Source organism: Sminthopsis crassicaudata, chromosome 2 (genome assembly GCF_048593235.1).
Source record: "Sminthopsis crassicaudata isolate SCR6 chromosome 2, ASM4859323v1, whole genome shotgun sequence".
In the NCBI taxonomy this organism is placed as follows: domain Eukaryota; kingdom Metazoa; phylum Chordata; class Mammalia; order Dasyuromorphia; family Dasyuridae; genus Sminthopsis; species Sminthopsis crassicaudata.
In genome coordinates this window covers 184505738-184522333 of record NC_133618.1, presented here as the reverse complement: position 1 = coordinate 184522333, position 16596 = coordinate 184505738, and the positions used below count along the sequence as shown (strand labels likewise).

The following is a 16596-nucleotide window of genomic DNA, read 5'->3' as shown; positions in this document are numbered from 1 at the left end:
CGTTGTTAGTGGTAATTTTTTTTTAATTGTTGCTGTTGTTATTAAGATTTTTTTTATTGTTGCTGTTGTTGTTAAGATTATAAACTTCTAGAGGAGAGCCTGTGCTATATTGTGTTTTGTGTACAATCAGAAACTTCATGATTACCATAATTGAATATATGTTTATGATGCCATATTTGAAAATGGTCACACCCATTATGAATAAAATCCCATGAGATGGGATCATTAAATCATAGAGGTATAAGACTACTGAAAAAGCTACTTACCCTCACATACTGGCTGTACTCCAGACCATGACCCATTGATCAAGCATGTTCTCTCAGGAGACCCTCTTAACTGGTAACCCATTTCACAGGAGAAACGGAGAAGACTTTTAACTTTAAATTCTTCCCCAAGTCTAGACCCATGAGCTGGTATTCCTGGATCATCACAAAAACCAGGATTGTTTCCTATTGAATAAAAAATATGAAATAAGAATAAATTCCTGATGATACTATAAAAATGAGTAATTGTTATTTTCTACTAGAAAAGGAGAGAAGTTCATTTACCTAACTAAATATAAAATAGTCCATTATAATATACAAAGGAAGATGTAGAAAAGAGGGCAGGGAAGGGAGAATCACTTACAAAGCATCTACTATGTGCCAGGGATTGTGCTAAGTAAGTTTTACAAATATTATCTCATTTTTTCCTCACAACAACCCTGAGAGAAAGGGTTATTGCCCTTATTTTATACTTGAGAAAACTGAGGCAGAGGTAAAGGGACTTGTCCAAAATCATATAGCTAGTAAATATCTCAGGCCAAATTTGAACTCAGATCTCCCTGACTTTCAGGCCTAGCACTCTATGTACTGCCTCAATTAACTGCCTCAAACATATACAGAAAGCAAATATTTCACAGTGACTAAATGATTCTTGGAAGATCAGAAACAATGGGCAATCTGCAGGTAAGTTATCCTAATTAAAAGAAAGGGGGAGTAAGGAGAAGGATAAAAGAGGCAGAAATTAAAGGGAATCTAAGGAAATTAAAGATATCACTGATTCTTCCCCTCTTAAGGTGTGTTTCAAAAGTGGGAAGAATGGGCTTTTGCACATAAAGATTAGGAGAATTTTTTAAAGAACACTGTTGGGTGGGAAAGCCTTGGAATAGGGGCTTTATTACATTTTTCTACTCATATATGATAAGTTAATTCATCTTTGTGGACTTAAGTTTCTGAATTTTGTAAGATGACATTTTTACATCCTCCCTAAGGCTAAAGCCATGATGCTCTGATTCAAGGAGGCAGAGTAAATGGAATCAATTAGATTGAGTAACAGATCAGGAAAAACAGTAGTAAAAGAAGAAAGTAGAATGGAACAGCCCCATCATTTGAATCAATTTTGATTTATTTAAAACTATTAGCAAACATTATATGAAATGGGAATAAAATTAGAAGCATTTCCAATAAGATCAGGAATGAAATAAGGTTGCCCATTATCATCATTGCTATTCAAAATTGTACTAGAAATACTAGCTTTAGGATTAAAAGAAGAAAAAATATTTAGCACATAGTAATCATTTAATAAATGCTTATTGGTTTGACTCAATCAAGTGTTTTCCAACTCAGATATTTTATAATTCTGTGAACTGAGTATATTATACTTCTACCTGTACAGTGTGGGAGGGTTCCACTCCAGTGACTGTCTTCTTGGCAGATTCTGGTAGCATTTCCTATGAGAATTCGACTCACTGTGCAAGAATAATGAATGATAGATCCATATGTAAATTGTTCTCCTGTAAGGATGGCATTTGCAGGAACACCCGGATGTCCACATGAAATCGCTAGGAATAAGGGGAAAAAACAAAATCTAGTTCCATTACTCCTTTAAACACCTATACATTTTTTATTAAAGCTTTTTTTTTTATTTTTCAAAACATATGCATGGACAATTCTTCAACATTGGCCCTTCCAAAACACTGCGTTCCAATTCTCTCCCTTTCCCCCATGCCCTCCCCTAGATGACAAGTAGTCCAATATATGTTGAATATGGTAGAAATATATGTTAAATCCAATATATATATATATATATATATACATATTTATTCAATTATTTTGCTGCACAAGAAAAGAAAAGCAAAACAAAATGCAAGCAAACAACAACAAAAAGAGTGAAAATGGTATGTTGTGAACCACACTCAGTTCCCACAGTCCTCTTTTTGGGTATAGATGGCTCTCTTCATCATTGAACAATTGGAACTGGTTTGAATCCTCTCATTGTTGAAGAGAGACACGTTCATCAGAATTGATTATCATATAGTATTGTTATTGAAGTATATAATGATTTCCTGGTTCTGCTCATTTCATTCAGCAGCAATTCATGTAAGTCCAAACCTCTCTGTATTCATCCTGCTGGTCATTTCTTACAGAACAATAATATTCCATAGTATTCATATACCATTATTTATTCAGCCATTCTCCAATTAATGGGCATCCACTCAGTTTCTAGTTTCTGGCCACTACAAAGAGGGCTGCCACAAACATTTTTGTACATGTGGATCCCTTTCCCTTCTTTAAGGTCTCTTTGGGATATAAGCCCAGTAGAAACACTGTTGGATCAGAGGGTATGCACAGTTTGATAATTTTTGAGCACAGTTCCAAACTGCTCTTCAGAATGGCTGGATGTATTCAAAATTCCACCAACAATATATTAGAAACACCTATATGTTGTTGTAGTTTTTGTTTTGTTTTATTTTGCTTTTGTTGAGGCAAATGTTGAGGTTAAATGACTTGTCACATAGCTAAGAAATGTTAAGTATTTCAGGTCAAATTTGAACTCAGTTCCTCCTGACTTCAGGGCTGGTGTTCTATCCACTGTGCCACTTAGCTGCCCCCAATTATACATTTTTAAAGTTATGGGGGAAACAAGGAACTCATGAAATGTAAATGAAGAATAGTGAAAAACTGCTGACATTCTGTTACATTTAAATTAGTAATATAGATCCACTGAGGGATCCAACCTCTTTCTCTATGCACAGATACTATCACTGGGGATCTGGGATGAATATTATTTGGTGACAGATGAAGCACACCTTAATTTTCTCCTCATTCCTATGCTACCTATTAGAGAACAATTTTAGGTCTTCTTACAAAAATATTGTATTAGTTAAACATGTGATTTCCTTTCAGCCTTAACAACATTGGGAAACAGCTTCAGAGCCATAATACAAGGTGTCCCAAAAAATTTAGTGCAGTTTTAAGCTTCAATATTAGATACATACTGTATAGTTCTATTCTTAACTGTTAATGATACATTTATTTTTCTCTCTAAGGTACAAAAAATTGTCTAATTCTGTAGCTAATTTCTCCCCCACTATAATCTTCAAAAGAAAATCAAGTCATAATATATGTAGCTATTTTCTCTTCAAATGAGGTCCTCTTTAGAACTGCTACAATGTATTCTATTCTATATATAAACTATATCCAAACTCAAAAACTAAAGCCACAAGCCACTTAGGAGTCATCATCTAAAGAGTGAAAATTTTGGCATCTGGACTACCCCCAAGATAAATGAATATCTCTTCCTTTGTAATGAAATATCAAATTTGAATTGTTCATCCTCTAGTCACTTATATGTTGTCAACTTGACTAAATTGCAACTAATTGTGCAGAGATAACTGAACTAAAAACCCAAGGAAATTAATTTGGTCACTAGCCACTCAGGTGAGAGATGAGACACAATGACACTTAAAGGCTAAAAATCATTAGGCATACTCTAAGTCATATAATCTCTTATTCTATTTTATATTGTTATTCATTCTTATCTGTGAGAAGGAAAAAGCAAGCAACAAATAAAACAAAACAAAAAATAAATTAAAAAACAGTTATTATTTGGGAAAAGTTTTAAAGAGAAACTAATTAGACAAGGATAAGTGGAATGGTTGACAAGTAACCATTTCCAGGTAAAGCAAAGGAGAAAATAAAGTAATTTATCTCTGGTGTAATACGGCAGAAAAGTAATACATATGTGCACAAAATGTTCCTTCGAGGTCTTCACATTCCCTCATTCATAGTAATTTGGATTGTTAATGATAGTAAGTTGGTAGGGACTAGTTACCCTAGAAAATGAAAGCTAGATAAAATGCTCCTTTCTAGGGATTTAGAACTTATTAGCTTCATGAAGCAAACTAATAGAATCATCTAAAAAGCTTTAAGAGAACTTTGAGAAAAATCCACCTTTATCAGCAAAATTGCCAAGTGTTCATATGTCAGAGATTAAAAAAGAAACAACACAGTGAGATTCTGACATATTGGATTTTTTTAAAATTTGTATCCAAGATTGCACCTATCAGTTTGTAATACATAGATTTAGCTTGTGCCATCTGAGAATAACTGACATGTTTTGGGGTAGTTATCTTACACTTTCTCAAGGGAAATTAAACTTAGAGGGGCAGTTGAATGTGTGAACTTCCTTTAAGAGTGAGTCTAGCAGAGTCACTTTCAGGCACAACCATCCAATACAAATCTAATCTGAAAATATTCTTAACATATGAAAGTCTTACAAGAGCAAGAATGGATTATGGATTTTCAGAAAATTGATCCATAATGTAATTATCATTCACTACTTCTAGCATTCACACATGATACTCATTAAGAATCTAATCTTTCAGAGGTAATATTTTCTCTAGCATTTATCTTTTTAAAAAAGTCATTGAAAATAAATCTGTTTACTAAATTTCCTGACAATGTTTAAAAAGAAACTTGTATTTGATTTAAAAAGTCATTTACTTTTTCATGTTAAGGCTAAAAATCCATTATTGTAATATATTCTTAATTAAGCTATGCAATATACAGTGAACAAATAATGTCCTTTTGGGGAAAGCATTAATAGTTTTGTGTTATAGAAGTTATATATTCTGTGCTTTATTTTGGGGAGAGTATTAATAGTTTTACAGAAGTTCTATATTCTGTGATTTATTTTCTGATGGGTGACAGGCTAGCATTTGGCAAAGGGACATATGAACACATTTTAATAAGTACTTACGTAAACACTTGGGTAATGATCTATCCCATAAACCATTTGCCTTGCAGGTTAAGGCAGAGGAGCCCAATAAGTAAAAGCCTTTCTTGCAATGGTACATGACACTGATCCCATATTTGAAGCTTTCAGGATAATTTTGTTGTCCATGACGAATGGCATTTTCAACAAAGCCTGGATCTGAACAGTTCACCACTAGAAAAGAGAACATTTCATTCCTCATTTAGATGTAGCTTTCAATCAGAAACAACACACCAGGGAAAAAAAAAGAAAACAAAAATAGGAACTACTGAGCGTTGCAGGAATTCATAGAACTGTAATTAATAGCAGAGTTGATCATAAAAGAATATATTTCACATATTACCTCTAGCTGTTACTCAAATACACACAAATCTGTGATTTCTTCAGTTTCAGGAACCCTTGTGTTTGGGAACTCCTTCTGCAGATTTGAAATGCATGCCATCTATTATTTAATAGATTGGTCCGGGATGTTTGCTGAAGCACATAGAGTATAAATAACTAAGGCAAGGTCACACAGCAAGAATGTATCTAAGCCTAAATTTAAACCCATATTCCTAACACTAGACTTCCAGGCAAATATATAAACTGGCACCAAACCACACCACTTTCAATCTATTATCCTGAAAAAGAGAAAAAAATTAAATGTTATTATTATTATTTTACAAAACATGTGATTTTACTAGAAGTCCTAGTGATAAAACTCCTTTTATCAGTTCAGATCATTAACTGTGTTGCAACTAGATAATTGTGTAGGTTATTGAAAAGTTTCCACAAGACTATATAGCTAACACTGATAGAGGTTGAATTGGACCCCAGGATTTCCTGACTTTCCTGACAATGGCTTCCTATCCACTGACAGTTTTCAATTCACTATATCACACTGATTCTCAGTTTGCAATTTTAAGTCAATAGGACATGTTCTCAAATGAAATCCTAAAACTATATTTTTAATTTGTAGTCTTAGATTTTATTTTAATGAGAACTAATTTTTTTAATTAACTCAGTACTTCTTTAAAGATTTACATACAAAACAAATATTTGATATACATGCTGAAAGAATGTAAGTTCCTTTGGAGCAGGAATTTTTACATTATTTTGTCTCTTCAATATGTAACATGATGCTTGCCACAGATTAGGGCTTCATTAAACACCTATAGAATAGTGAATGACATAGAAATATTTCATTTTCAGTCTGCCAGAGTTGAAAGCATTCAATTTTTTATTTCAGTTAAATTTTAAATTATCATCATGTCCAACCATACTTAATATACTTCAATTGACAAATTTATTTCAACTGTAGGATGTAGGAAGTTTTCTGTCTAATCTGAATACTTTATTACCCTGGTTTTCTGCTTTGTATTTATGAGTAAATAGGTGATATATTTTTCTATATACAAAGAAAATACTTGTCCTATTTAGTGAAATAATGAATTATTATAAAGAATTAATCAGTTACTTCCACCACTGGTATGGTCCTAGTTAATAGCCACCTGACTACCCCTTTTAGAAAGTGTAGGTGATCAAAGGAAAGTAATTGAATAAATTAACATTCCACCTTAGTAATATAAATAATAGCTAACATACATTTTATCCTTAAAGAGTTGTATAATCTCAAGTAAGGAGCAATGGAGTCAAAGTCCCATTGTCAGGTATTCCCTTGAAGTCCAAAGATCTAAGTTCAAATCAAACCTCAGACATTTACTAGCTCTATAATCTTTGGCAATTTACTTCACTTCTGCTGACTCAGATCCTGAATGGTAAAATGTGCATAATCACAACACCTGTCTCACAGATTTGTCATAAAGATTAAACAAAGTAACATTTATGAAGCATTTAGCCCAATGGCTGGAACACAGTAAATGTTTAATAAATGTTTGTTTTCCCTCCTTTATTTGATCCTCACAATGACCATATGAGGTAGTGTTGCACATATTTTTTGTCTCCATTTTATTCATGAAGAAACCAATGCTCAGTGTTGGAGGAAGACTTTGAATGCAAGTCTTTCTGACTCCCAAGTCCAGCAATCTATACAGTACATCACAATGCCATAAATTTTGGCATGGTTTTGCTTAAAAGAATAGAGTAGAATTCAATGTTGCCAACAAGGACCCAGGTATTACTGACCAAATGACAGTGAATTATTTCTGCCAAGAAAAGATCTTACATGATCCTCATCACTAGTCACTCTTAGCTCTATAACTACAACATTTAAGTCACTTTAGAGTTCATCCCATATAAAGGACTGACATCTTGCAGAAATTCTTAATCCATCTTACATTGAGAGATATTAAACATAGCTTCTAATATTTAAAGTCCCCTCCCTCACCATCTCTCATGGTCAAAAAAAAAAAAAAAAAAAAGGAAAAAAAAAAGATTCATCCCTCTTTGTAATGAGCAATAGACACTCATGGAAGCACCCAGATATTCTCCCATACCCCCTTGCCAACTCATTTAATTTATTTGCCATTGTTAGGCTAAACCTGTGAAAACAGGGCTATGGCTGCTTTGTTATTTTTGTATCAACGTCTAACTTTCTCCCTGAAAAGCTCCCATTTTCAGAATCAGGTTCCTTCTAAAAGGATATTTCAAAACATCACAGAAGGACGAGAATTGATTTCAGGATTAACAGAACCTGGTTAGCATCATTAGCCTCAAAAGGGCCGCCTTGGCCACTATTTTACTGGAGTAATAATAAAAGGATGTTCCTTAAAATTGTCCTTAAGGAAAATAAATTTATTTTTCTTTTTTTGATGGCAGGAGGCTCCCAAGTTTTCCATGAGATGTCAATCACTTCTAGTCTTCCACTTATAAACTGGCTGGAAACCAGAAACATCAGCACAATTTAGGGGGAAAAAAAGTATACCAATTCCTACTGTTTTTTTTTTTGTTGTTTGTTTGTTTTTTAAACTACTTCCATCTCAACTATCTTGGTTCCTGGTTACATGGATGCAAATCAGTCACATTTGAAAGTTAAAGAATCAGTCTTCAGTATTAGTTTCTTAGCAATTATTTTCATGTTCTTCTAAAAATGAAAGGGATTATATTAAGCAGATAACAGATGGCATATAACATAGCATTTTATGGTTTGTGAAGTTTTATACATTATCTCACTTGATCCTTACAACAACCATGTGAGATAGGTGCTTTTATTATAACCATTTTATAAATACAGAAAATGAAGCTGAGAGAGATAAATTTGCCCAAGGTTATATTAACGACTAAGTATCTTGACGAAGGATTTGAACTAAGATCTACCTGATTCCAAGAGCAGTGTTCTACCTACTACACTTATTAATTATAGAGTCCTTCCAGGATTTCTACCATTCATTTAACATTGTACTAATATCTAATACTCTTTTAACATAGGATGATAAACTATTTAACTTATGGGAAATTTGTTATTCATATTATTTCTGTTTTTTGTAAAAACAATTGGAAAAGATGAAAGATGAAAACAAATAGATAATCTTTAGCTTCATGTCCTTTTCATATATATCTCCAAGCACTGTTAAATCTTAGTCCCTTCATTGCAGAGGGGCTGGGAATTTGGCAATTTTGCAACTGACAAAGAGAAAGATTTTTTTTTCTAAAATTTTATTTTAAGATCCAAATACCTAGGTTTATCACATAGGTTGGACTATGCATATTAAAGCAGAAATACACATAAGTACAAAGAATGGTACAGAAAGAAAATCTAGAAGAATGTTTATTTACATGCTCACTCTTAGGACTATATGCCTTGAATTAAAAAAGAACAACTCTAATATGTAGTACCTTCACACAAAGACAAGGATCCTCTTATCCCTGCATGAACATCAAGGGAGTTGTTGAATACATTTGTTTCCTCTTAGATGGCCTCTTTAAAAGCAACAATACAGGGAGATTGACTGCTATGTACAGTACGCAGTGTGAAAAGATGGGAACTGAAAGAGGAATAATGCCTCTATCTCCCCAATAGTGCCTCCCCCTCACTATTACCAGCACTTGAAATTCTCACATTACTGAGGCCTTTGACTTAAGACATATATGAGACTTCATTAAAGTATAAATGCTAGTGAGGGAAAAGAAAAGCAATAATATTAATAATAATAGCTAGCATATATAAAAAGTTCTTGTGAGATTTGCAAAGTACTTTGCTAAAAAAAAAAAAAAAGGCTCATAGACTCTTCTATCTCAGAAAATTGAGATGAAATTCTATTCATGATTCATCCATGACTTGGGGGTGGGATTTTAGGTTGAAGAGTACACAGAAGAAAATAGCATAATTATTATCATTAATTTAATCATTAATTCTGATCACAGTAGCATGTATATTTATCTGAATGTAAACTATAATGAAAAAATACACCATTTTCCATTTATATTTTACTTGTTGGCTCACATTTCTCTATAAGACCAGGTGATGAAGAGACCTACATTGATAGACAATGTTTTCATTCAATTATCACTACACAGTGAAAAAAAGAGCTCGGATTCTCTTATACTTTTACCATGCTCTGATCTTTATCCAAGTTATAATATACCTCCAAATTATAGTATATTTATTTTACATTTTCATTTCTCTGTGTATTTTTAGAATTTTCATCTTCCTGCATTGACCTAATCCATAAGGATGGGAAACATTTCTTAACTATTTTCATTATGTGTCCTAATTCAGTTTGATTCAATTCATACCATTATTTCAAATTCTAGTTGATAAAACCTGCTACAGCTAATGCTGCTAAAGCAAAGCCTTCCACACACCCTAGGATTGCCTCCATCCCATGATGAAACATCATAATAGGACTTTTGGGGGTGACGTGTTCTTTAGATAAAAGATGAAAAATGATTAATGACAAAGAATCAAGAAATCCATCTTCTAAGATTGACTATTAATAGAGAACAGTATAATCTGGAGCACATTAATAATAGTGAATCTTTGATTCAGAATTATTATTCCTATTTTGTAGAGAAGGAAATTGAGACCCAAAGAAGTTAAATATCCCACCTATGAATATATATCAAATATGTTTTAGAGATATGACAAGAGAAACTGGCTCGGACTTCTTGACACAGTGTGATAAGAGAAAGATTATAATGGCAAAGAAATCGACTCAGACTTTTTGCTGCTATTATGATAAGAAGAGGACACTTCTTCAGGCTCTGTTTTGAGTTTCATATATTGTTTCCAGAAATTAGAAGGTCATACCGCCTGAAAAATAAAGATTAAAAAGTGAATCACAGATCAATTTTTTAAAAATTACCAGGTATTCTTATTTTCCCTTTTGCTACTTTTGCCAAAATGTGTATATCCTTATCTTCCCTTACTAACTTCTATAAAATTCTAATTTTCTCTGTTGAATATGTATTTAACTTCTTTGTAAAGATGTTGAAGCTAGTGATGTGGGCTCTCTCATTGGTAGCCAGCACTCTGAATAGAAGATTGCCTGCACTCTGAGCATAATAAAACTTAAGCTAACTATATTTACATTGTTTATTTGGTGACACCATGACCTAATCAAGGGATATACTGATAACTGTTATATTAAAGCTAAGATGGAATCCATGTTTCTCCTAACTCCAGAGTCATTGATCCAGAATATATTATCTTAACATTCAATATTTATATAGTAGTTTTTCAATTCCCATACTTTTGGTACAGAAATTGATTTAAAAAAATCCTTATTACTATGGAGAGAATCTTTAGGAAGAGAGAAATTAACAATGTCTTCCCATTTTTAAAAGAAAAAAAACCCAATAAAAAACATGAAATTAAGATGGTATTTAAAAGAAAGGCATTTCTTTGATCCACGGTAGGAAACCTATGATAAATCTGGACAGCATAAATAGACATCAGTTAGCCAACAAAGAATTGTATAGTTAAAGCTATTGTTTTACCAGGAGTAATAAAGTATTGTGAGAGCTGGACCATAAAGAAATTGTGACATTGAAGACTTTTGAGAGTCCTTTGAGTGTCAGTTAAAACTTAAATACATTTACTTATTGGAAAGACAAATTATAAAGTTAAGCTTAAAAACTTTGACTACATAATAAGATGGGAGGGCTCACTAAAATGAGCTTGATGCTGGGGAAATTTTAATGCAAAAGCTGAAGGGGATGACAGGGTGAAATGGAGGGATAGTGTCATGGAAGCTATCAACATGAACATGGAAAGTCTTCAGGAGATATGGAAGGACTCAAGAAAGTATTGCTTCATCGTCAAAAATACTTGGTACAGGCTAAGAAAGAGAATGGTGGATCAGCAAAATAGATCAGATAACTATGACACAATAGTCAAGGCCTACAGTAATATAGTATTTGACAAAACCCCAAACTCTAGCTTTTGAAATAATAATTCATTATTTGATTTTTAAAAATTGCTCTGAAAACTGGAAAATAATGTCAGAAATTCGGCACATAACAAAACAAGATCAAAATGAGTACACAATTTAGATATAAAGGATGTATCCCAAGGAAATTAATAAAGGAGGGAAAAGGATTCACATGTGCAAAAATGTTTGTAGTAGCTCATTTTGTGGTAACAAAGAAATGGAAAATGAGTAGATCCCCATCAATTGGGAAATGGCTGAATGAGTTGTGATATATAAAAAGAATGGAATATTATTTTTCTGTAAAAATTTTTAGAAAGGCCTGGAAAGATTTATACGAACTGAGTTCTCATCTCTGATGTAATCGGAGTAACTCATGATACTGAATTAAACAAGCAGAATGAGACATAATAACAGCAAAAATGTGTGATCAACTATGAAAGACTTGGTTCTTTTCAGTAGTTCAGTGATCCAAAGCATTCCCAATAGACTTTAAACAGAAACTATCATCTATATCCAGAAAAAGAACTATGAAGACTGAATATAAATCAATATATACTATGTTCATTTCTTTTTTTTTTTTCTTTGTTTTTATTCTCACATGATTTTTCCCTTTTGCTCTGATTTTCTCTCTCAAATTTAAAATATATAAATAAAGAGAAAGTGAGAGAAAAGACAGTGAGTTAAAAAAAATATTGATTTATATTTTGAATCCTGTCATGTTCTGCTATTCATATGGAATTTTCTCCTTTTCCCATTTTCTATTTAAATTTAAAATAAAGAAATGAAATAACATTTTAAAGGCTCAATTTAAGGAGATGGAATTAGAGCTATTTTTTAATTGAAGTTTTTTTTTTTTTCAAAACACATGTAAGGATAATTTTTTAACACTGACCGTTGAAAAACTTTGTGCTCCCATATCCCCATCCTTGCTCCCCCACTCACTTCCCTAGATGGCATGTAATCCAGTATAGGTTCAACATGGTAAAAATGTGTTAAATCCAATATAGGCTAACATATTTATACAATTATCTTGCTGCACAAGAAAAATCAAATCCAAAAGTAACAGAAATGAGAAAAAAAATAAAATTCAAGTAAACCACAATAAAAAGAATGAAAATGCTATGTTGTGATCCATCCTCAATTCTCACAGTCCTCTCCATGGGTACACATGGCTCTCTCCATTACAATTCTATTGGACTAGAGCCACATTCATCAGAGTTGATCCTCTTATAATTTTCTTGTTGCCATGTATAATGATCTCCTGGTCCTGCTCATTTCATTTAACATCAGTTCATGTAAGTCTCTCCTGACCTCTCTGAAATCATCCTGCTGATCATTTCATATTTATTATATCATATTATATTATGTTGTATTATATAAATATAATATTCCATAACATTCCTATAAGATAACTTATACTCAGTTTCCAGTTTTCTGCCACTAACATTTTTGCATATATGGGTCTCTTTCCCTCCTTTTAAGATCTCTTTGGGATATGAGCCCAATAGAAATTGGATCAAAAGGTATGCACAGTTTGATAATTATTTGGTTGAGCTATGTTTTCAAAGAAGTTAAAGGTTCTATGACAAATAAGTGCAAAGGGGGTTTATTCTAGATGTGGCCAACTTCTTACACAAAGACACATTGGTAAGCACTTAAAGATTATGTACAGGAACCAAGCAGCAAAACAGTAGGAAGGAGGTAATAAGAAATTAAATTAGAAAGGTAGATGGAAGCCAGATCTCAGAAGGCTCTAAATGCCAGCACAATGATTCTCATATATTTTCATTATATGGAATAAAGTCTCTGAAAACCTCTGACTTGGTCATCTCTGTTTTAGGAGTTTGAGTTCTATATAGGATTAGAAGGGGAAAGGCCTGGAAGCAGAGAAGCTAATTAGGTGGCTTTCAAAATAGTCCATGAGAGAGGTAATAAGAACTTGAACTAGAAAGAATTTTGTGAATTCCCATGGACTTTTCTAATGAAAGGAAATAAAGTGAGAAATTTGAACTATGCTTCCAGAGCAGGTTCAAGTAGTACTGGGATTTGTAGGTTAAGTCTATATGACATAAGACTTATCTTGTTGAATTTCTGTAAAGCAGCATATCAAATTTCTACTGCTCTCCTCTAATTTCTGTCCATATCTATTTTTTCAAATGTTAAACTGAGCTGTCATAAAAATATGGAAAACAAAAGTAAAATAGTTCAAGTAATTAGCACAAAAGTTTTATGAAATAATTTTTTAAAAAAACTCATTGGTCTATATTTCAAAACATTTACAGTAGGAATATAATATAGTAATATGATTTTTCTTACACTTTAGCAGGCTGTATGTTTAGGTATAATTTTCATAACTTTTCTTTTTCATAGACTTTTGACAGTAATGGAAAATACTCATGATGCTCTAGATTCTGTGTAAACTCTTTCTTGAAGCTATAGTTTAACGCTTCACTTGTGAATTAATATATAATGCCAAATCCTCTAGTGTATATTTTCTAAAAAGCATTCATCTAGAAGAAAGTATCAACAAGGCACTGTCTTGTAATACACCACCACCACAACAACACTAATATTACATTTTATTTAGTGCCTTAGTTTGCAAAAACATCTTTACCTATAATTCACAATTATCATAGTAATCTTATGAGGTGGATGGTTTTTATGTATTCATTTGTAGAAACGGCCCAGAGAGACTTATCCAGAGTCCCACCTTTAATAAATATCTGAGGAGGGTCACCTAGGTGGCATAGTGAATAGAGCACCAACCCTGAAGTCAGGAGGAGTTGAGTTCAAATCTGATCTGAAACAAAAGACTTCCTAGCTGTGTGACCCTGGGCAAGTCACTTAACCCCAGCCTCAGGGGGAAAAAAAAAAGAGAAATGGTAATCTCACTTAAGAACAACTGAAAGTCATTCAATTCTTACACCTATGCACTTGTTACATTCTAATTATGTTATCTGTGTACTTTTCTTATTTTAAGTTCAATGAAGATGGGGATATTCATTGTTGTAGCTTCCCAATAATTTCCATGCATTGAAAATATTCAATAGTATTTGACAAAATGCCTTTTGCTTTTTTGCTGAATTTTAAGTCATAAAAAGTAACAAAATTATCAATCACATATTAAAATTTCCCTGCCAAAATCCTAAACATATCTGTAAAAAAAAGATGTAGCATCACCAGAAAAAACCCCTTTCTCTGTGTTTCATTATGTCAAACTATAGTTTTATTTAATAGCATGACAAACAATTGGAATACTCTAGGATTCAATTTCCTTATTTATAAAACGATGGGGTTGTACTAGATGACTTCTAACGTCTCTTCTAAATTCTAGATAGATGGCGTTATGGTCCTAATAAACAAAATCAGTTATTAAAAGTTTATTACTTGCAAAGCATTTAGTGCAGGGAATAGCATTAGAAAGTAAAATAATCAATACTTTGAAGGAGTGGTTTATATTCTACAAGTAGTTTATGCTGAAACTCTGTCTTCCCAGAAATCAGCTGGAGTCAGGATCATTAAACGAGAGACAGAGAGAGCATCTCAATTCCTCTTCCTCCTCCTACCCCCCCACGTCACTTCCCCCTCTTTGTCCCACCAATCAAGTCAACACAGAACAGCTGGGGAGGGTCAGCCTTCAAACAAGTTAATAGAGAACCGTCCAAATGGCAATTAGTCTCACCTGCTCCATTATCCAAGTGCATTTGCTCAGTTCTAGCCCTTTACAAGTTTAGATGCAGAACAAATGGGAAAGCCTCATGGCCAATGCAGAGGATAAATTGTAAGGGCAGGTAGTACAAATGGCAAAGTGCACTAGGGAGATAAATCTGACAAACATTTCTTCTTTTGTCATAATTTTAATTAAATATTAATAAATGACATAAGTAAGAAGGCTTTCAGGTAGGTGTATGGTTCTTAGTTCAGTTTTCCTGGGGGTCTTAGAGCAGCTTTCCTTTCAGTTGAGTAATCACCACAAGAATAGCCAGAGGTTAAAATCCAAATCCTTTATTATCTCTTTGAAAGTCTTAGCTTCTTTCCTAGGGCCTGGTTAGCTTTCTTTTTTTTTTTTTTTTTTTTTTTTTTTTCTATTAATAATTTTATTTTTTAATTAATTATAGTTTTTATTTACCAGATATATGCATGGGTAATATTACAGCATTGACAATTGCCAAACCTTTTGTTCCAATTTTTCCCCTCCTCTCCCTGCCCCAAGATGGAAGGTTGCTGGTTAGCTTTCTTAAAGACCTTAGTGAGTCTTGGTTTCAGTGCATAAAATGAAGGAGGACAGGCCAGCCATCAGGAGCCTGACTGAAGATGGAATTGAATAGTCCAAGGGCTTGTGCTTCAGCCTCTAGTATGCTTGTTTTCCCTGGCTCTGAATCTGGCTGAGGCTCCCAGCTTATATGCTCTACACTGAGTATAAACCAATCATTATATCACTAGGAAACTGTTATTTGTTGTAAGATTAAATCAATCATACTGAACTTAGAGAATTATTAATCATCATACTAAACTAGATAACCATTGTCCATCAATTCCACTGAATTAGCACCTTGGAAGAATACTTGTTTCAAGTTCAAAGTTCTGGCCCATAACAGGTAGAGTTCTTAACTCCTTTAGCAGTCTGATGAAATATATGAGCTTCTTTTCAGAAAAAAAAAATTAGATTTTGTTTTATTTTAGAGAATTGAAAAAAAATATTAAATTTTAGTTGGAGTGTAACAAAACATAAATTAAAATTTTCCCTAATACACATCTCAAGCCTCTCAAATTATAATCATGGAAAGAAGTTCATAGGCCCCAGGTGAAGAATCCTTGTTTTAGACCAAGCAGCAACAATTTATAATTCAGTAATGTCCTGTTTTTTCACACATAAGGGGTCCACCTTTATTCCTATGGGATTTTATATAGGCATGTCATTCCTCTAAAATGAATTAAATGAAAAGTTCCTCCAGAAAAGGCTTCATTTAACGGATGGTGTAAATGATAGATTTTTAAATGTAAGACTCCTAACATATCTTATCTGTCAGTTGTAATTAGTCATTAGTTGGTCTTGCCTAACTTTTCTGGGATCATTGCTTATGGGGAATTTTGGATGAGGGTGATGTTGAAGATTACTGGAAATTGATCAAGGTATTGAAACAAAAATGAGCCATAAAATAATAATTATAATAAAATAAAGATATTACATGGTCAAAGTCTTATGCCTATGCTTTAAAGCTATCTCTTTCAACCATTTGCTTTAGAC

At 32.9% G+C, this 16596-nt stretch overlaps 1 protein-coding gene across 1 annotated transcript in view; it reads right to left on the bottom strand.

The window, feature by feature from the left end:
* CSMD1 (CUB and Sushi multiple domains 1) overlaps positions 1-16596 on the bottom strand; it is a 2669009-nt gene that overhangs the window by 44045 nt on the left and 2608368 nt on the right. The window contains 3 exon segments of the mRNA XM_074287957.1: positions 267-449; positions 1649-1822; positions 5023-5211. Coding sequence (XP_074144058.1) covers positions 267-449; positions 1649-1822; positions 5023-5211 — 546 coding nt within the window.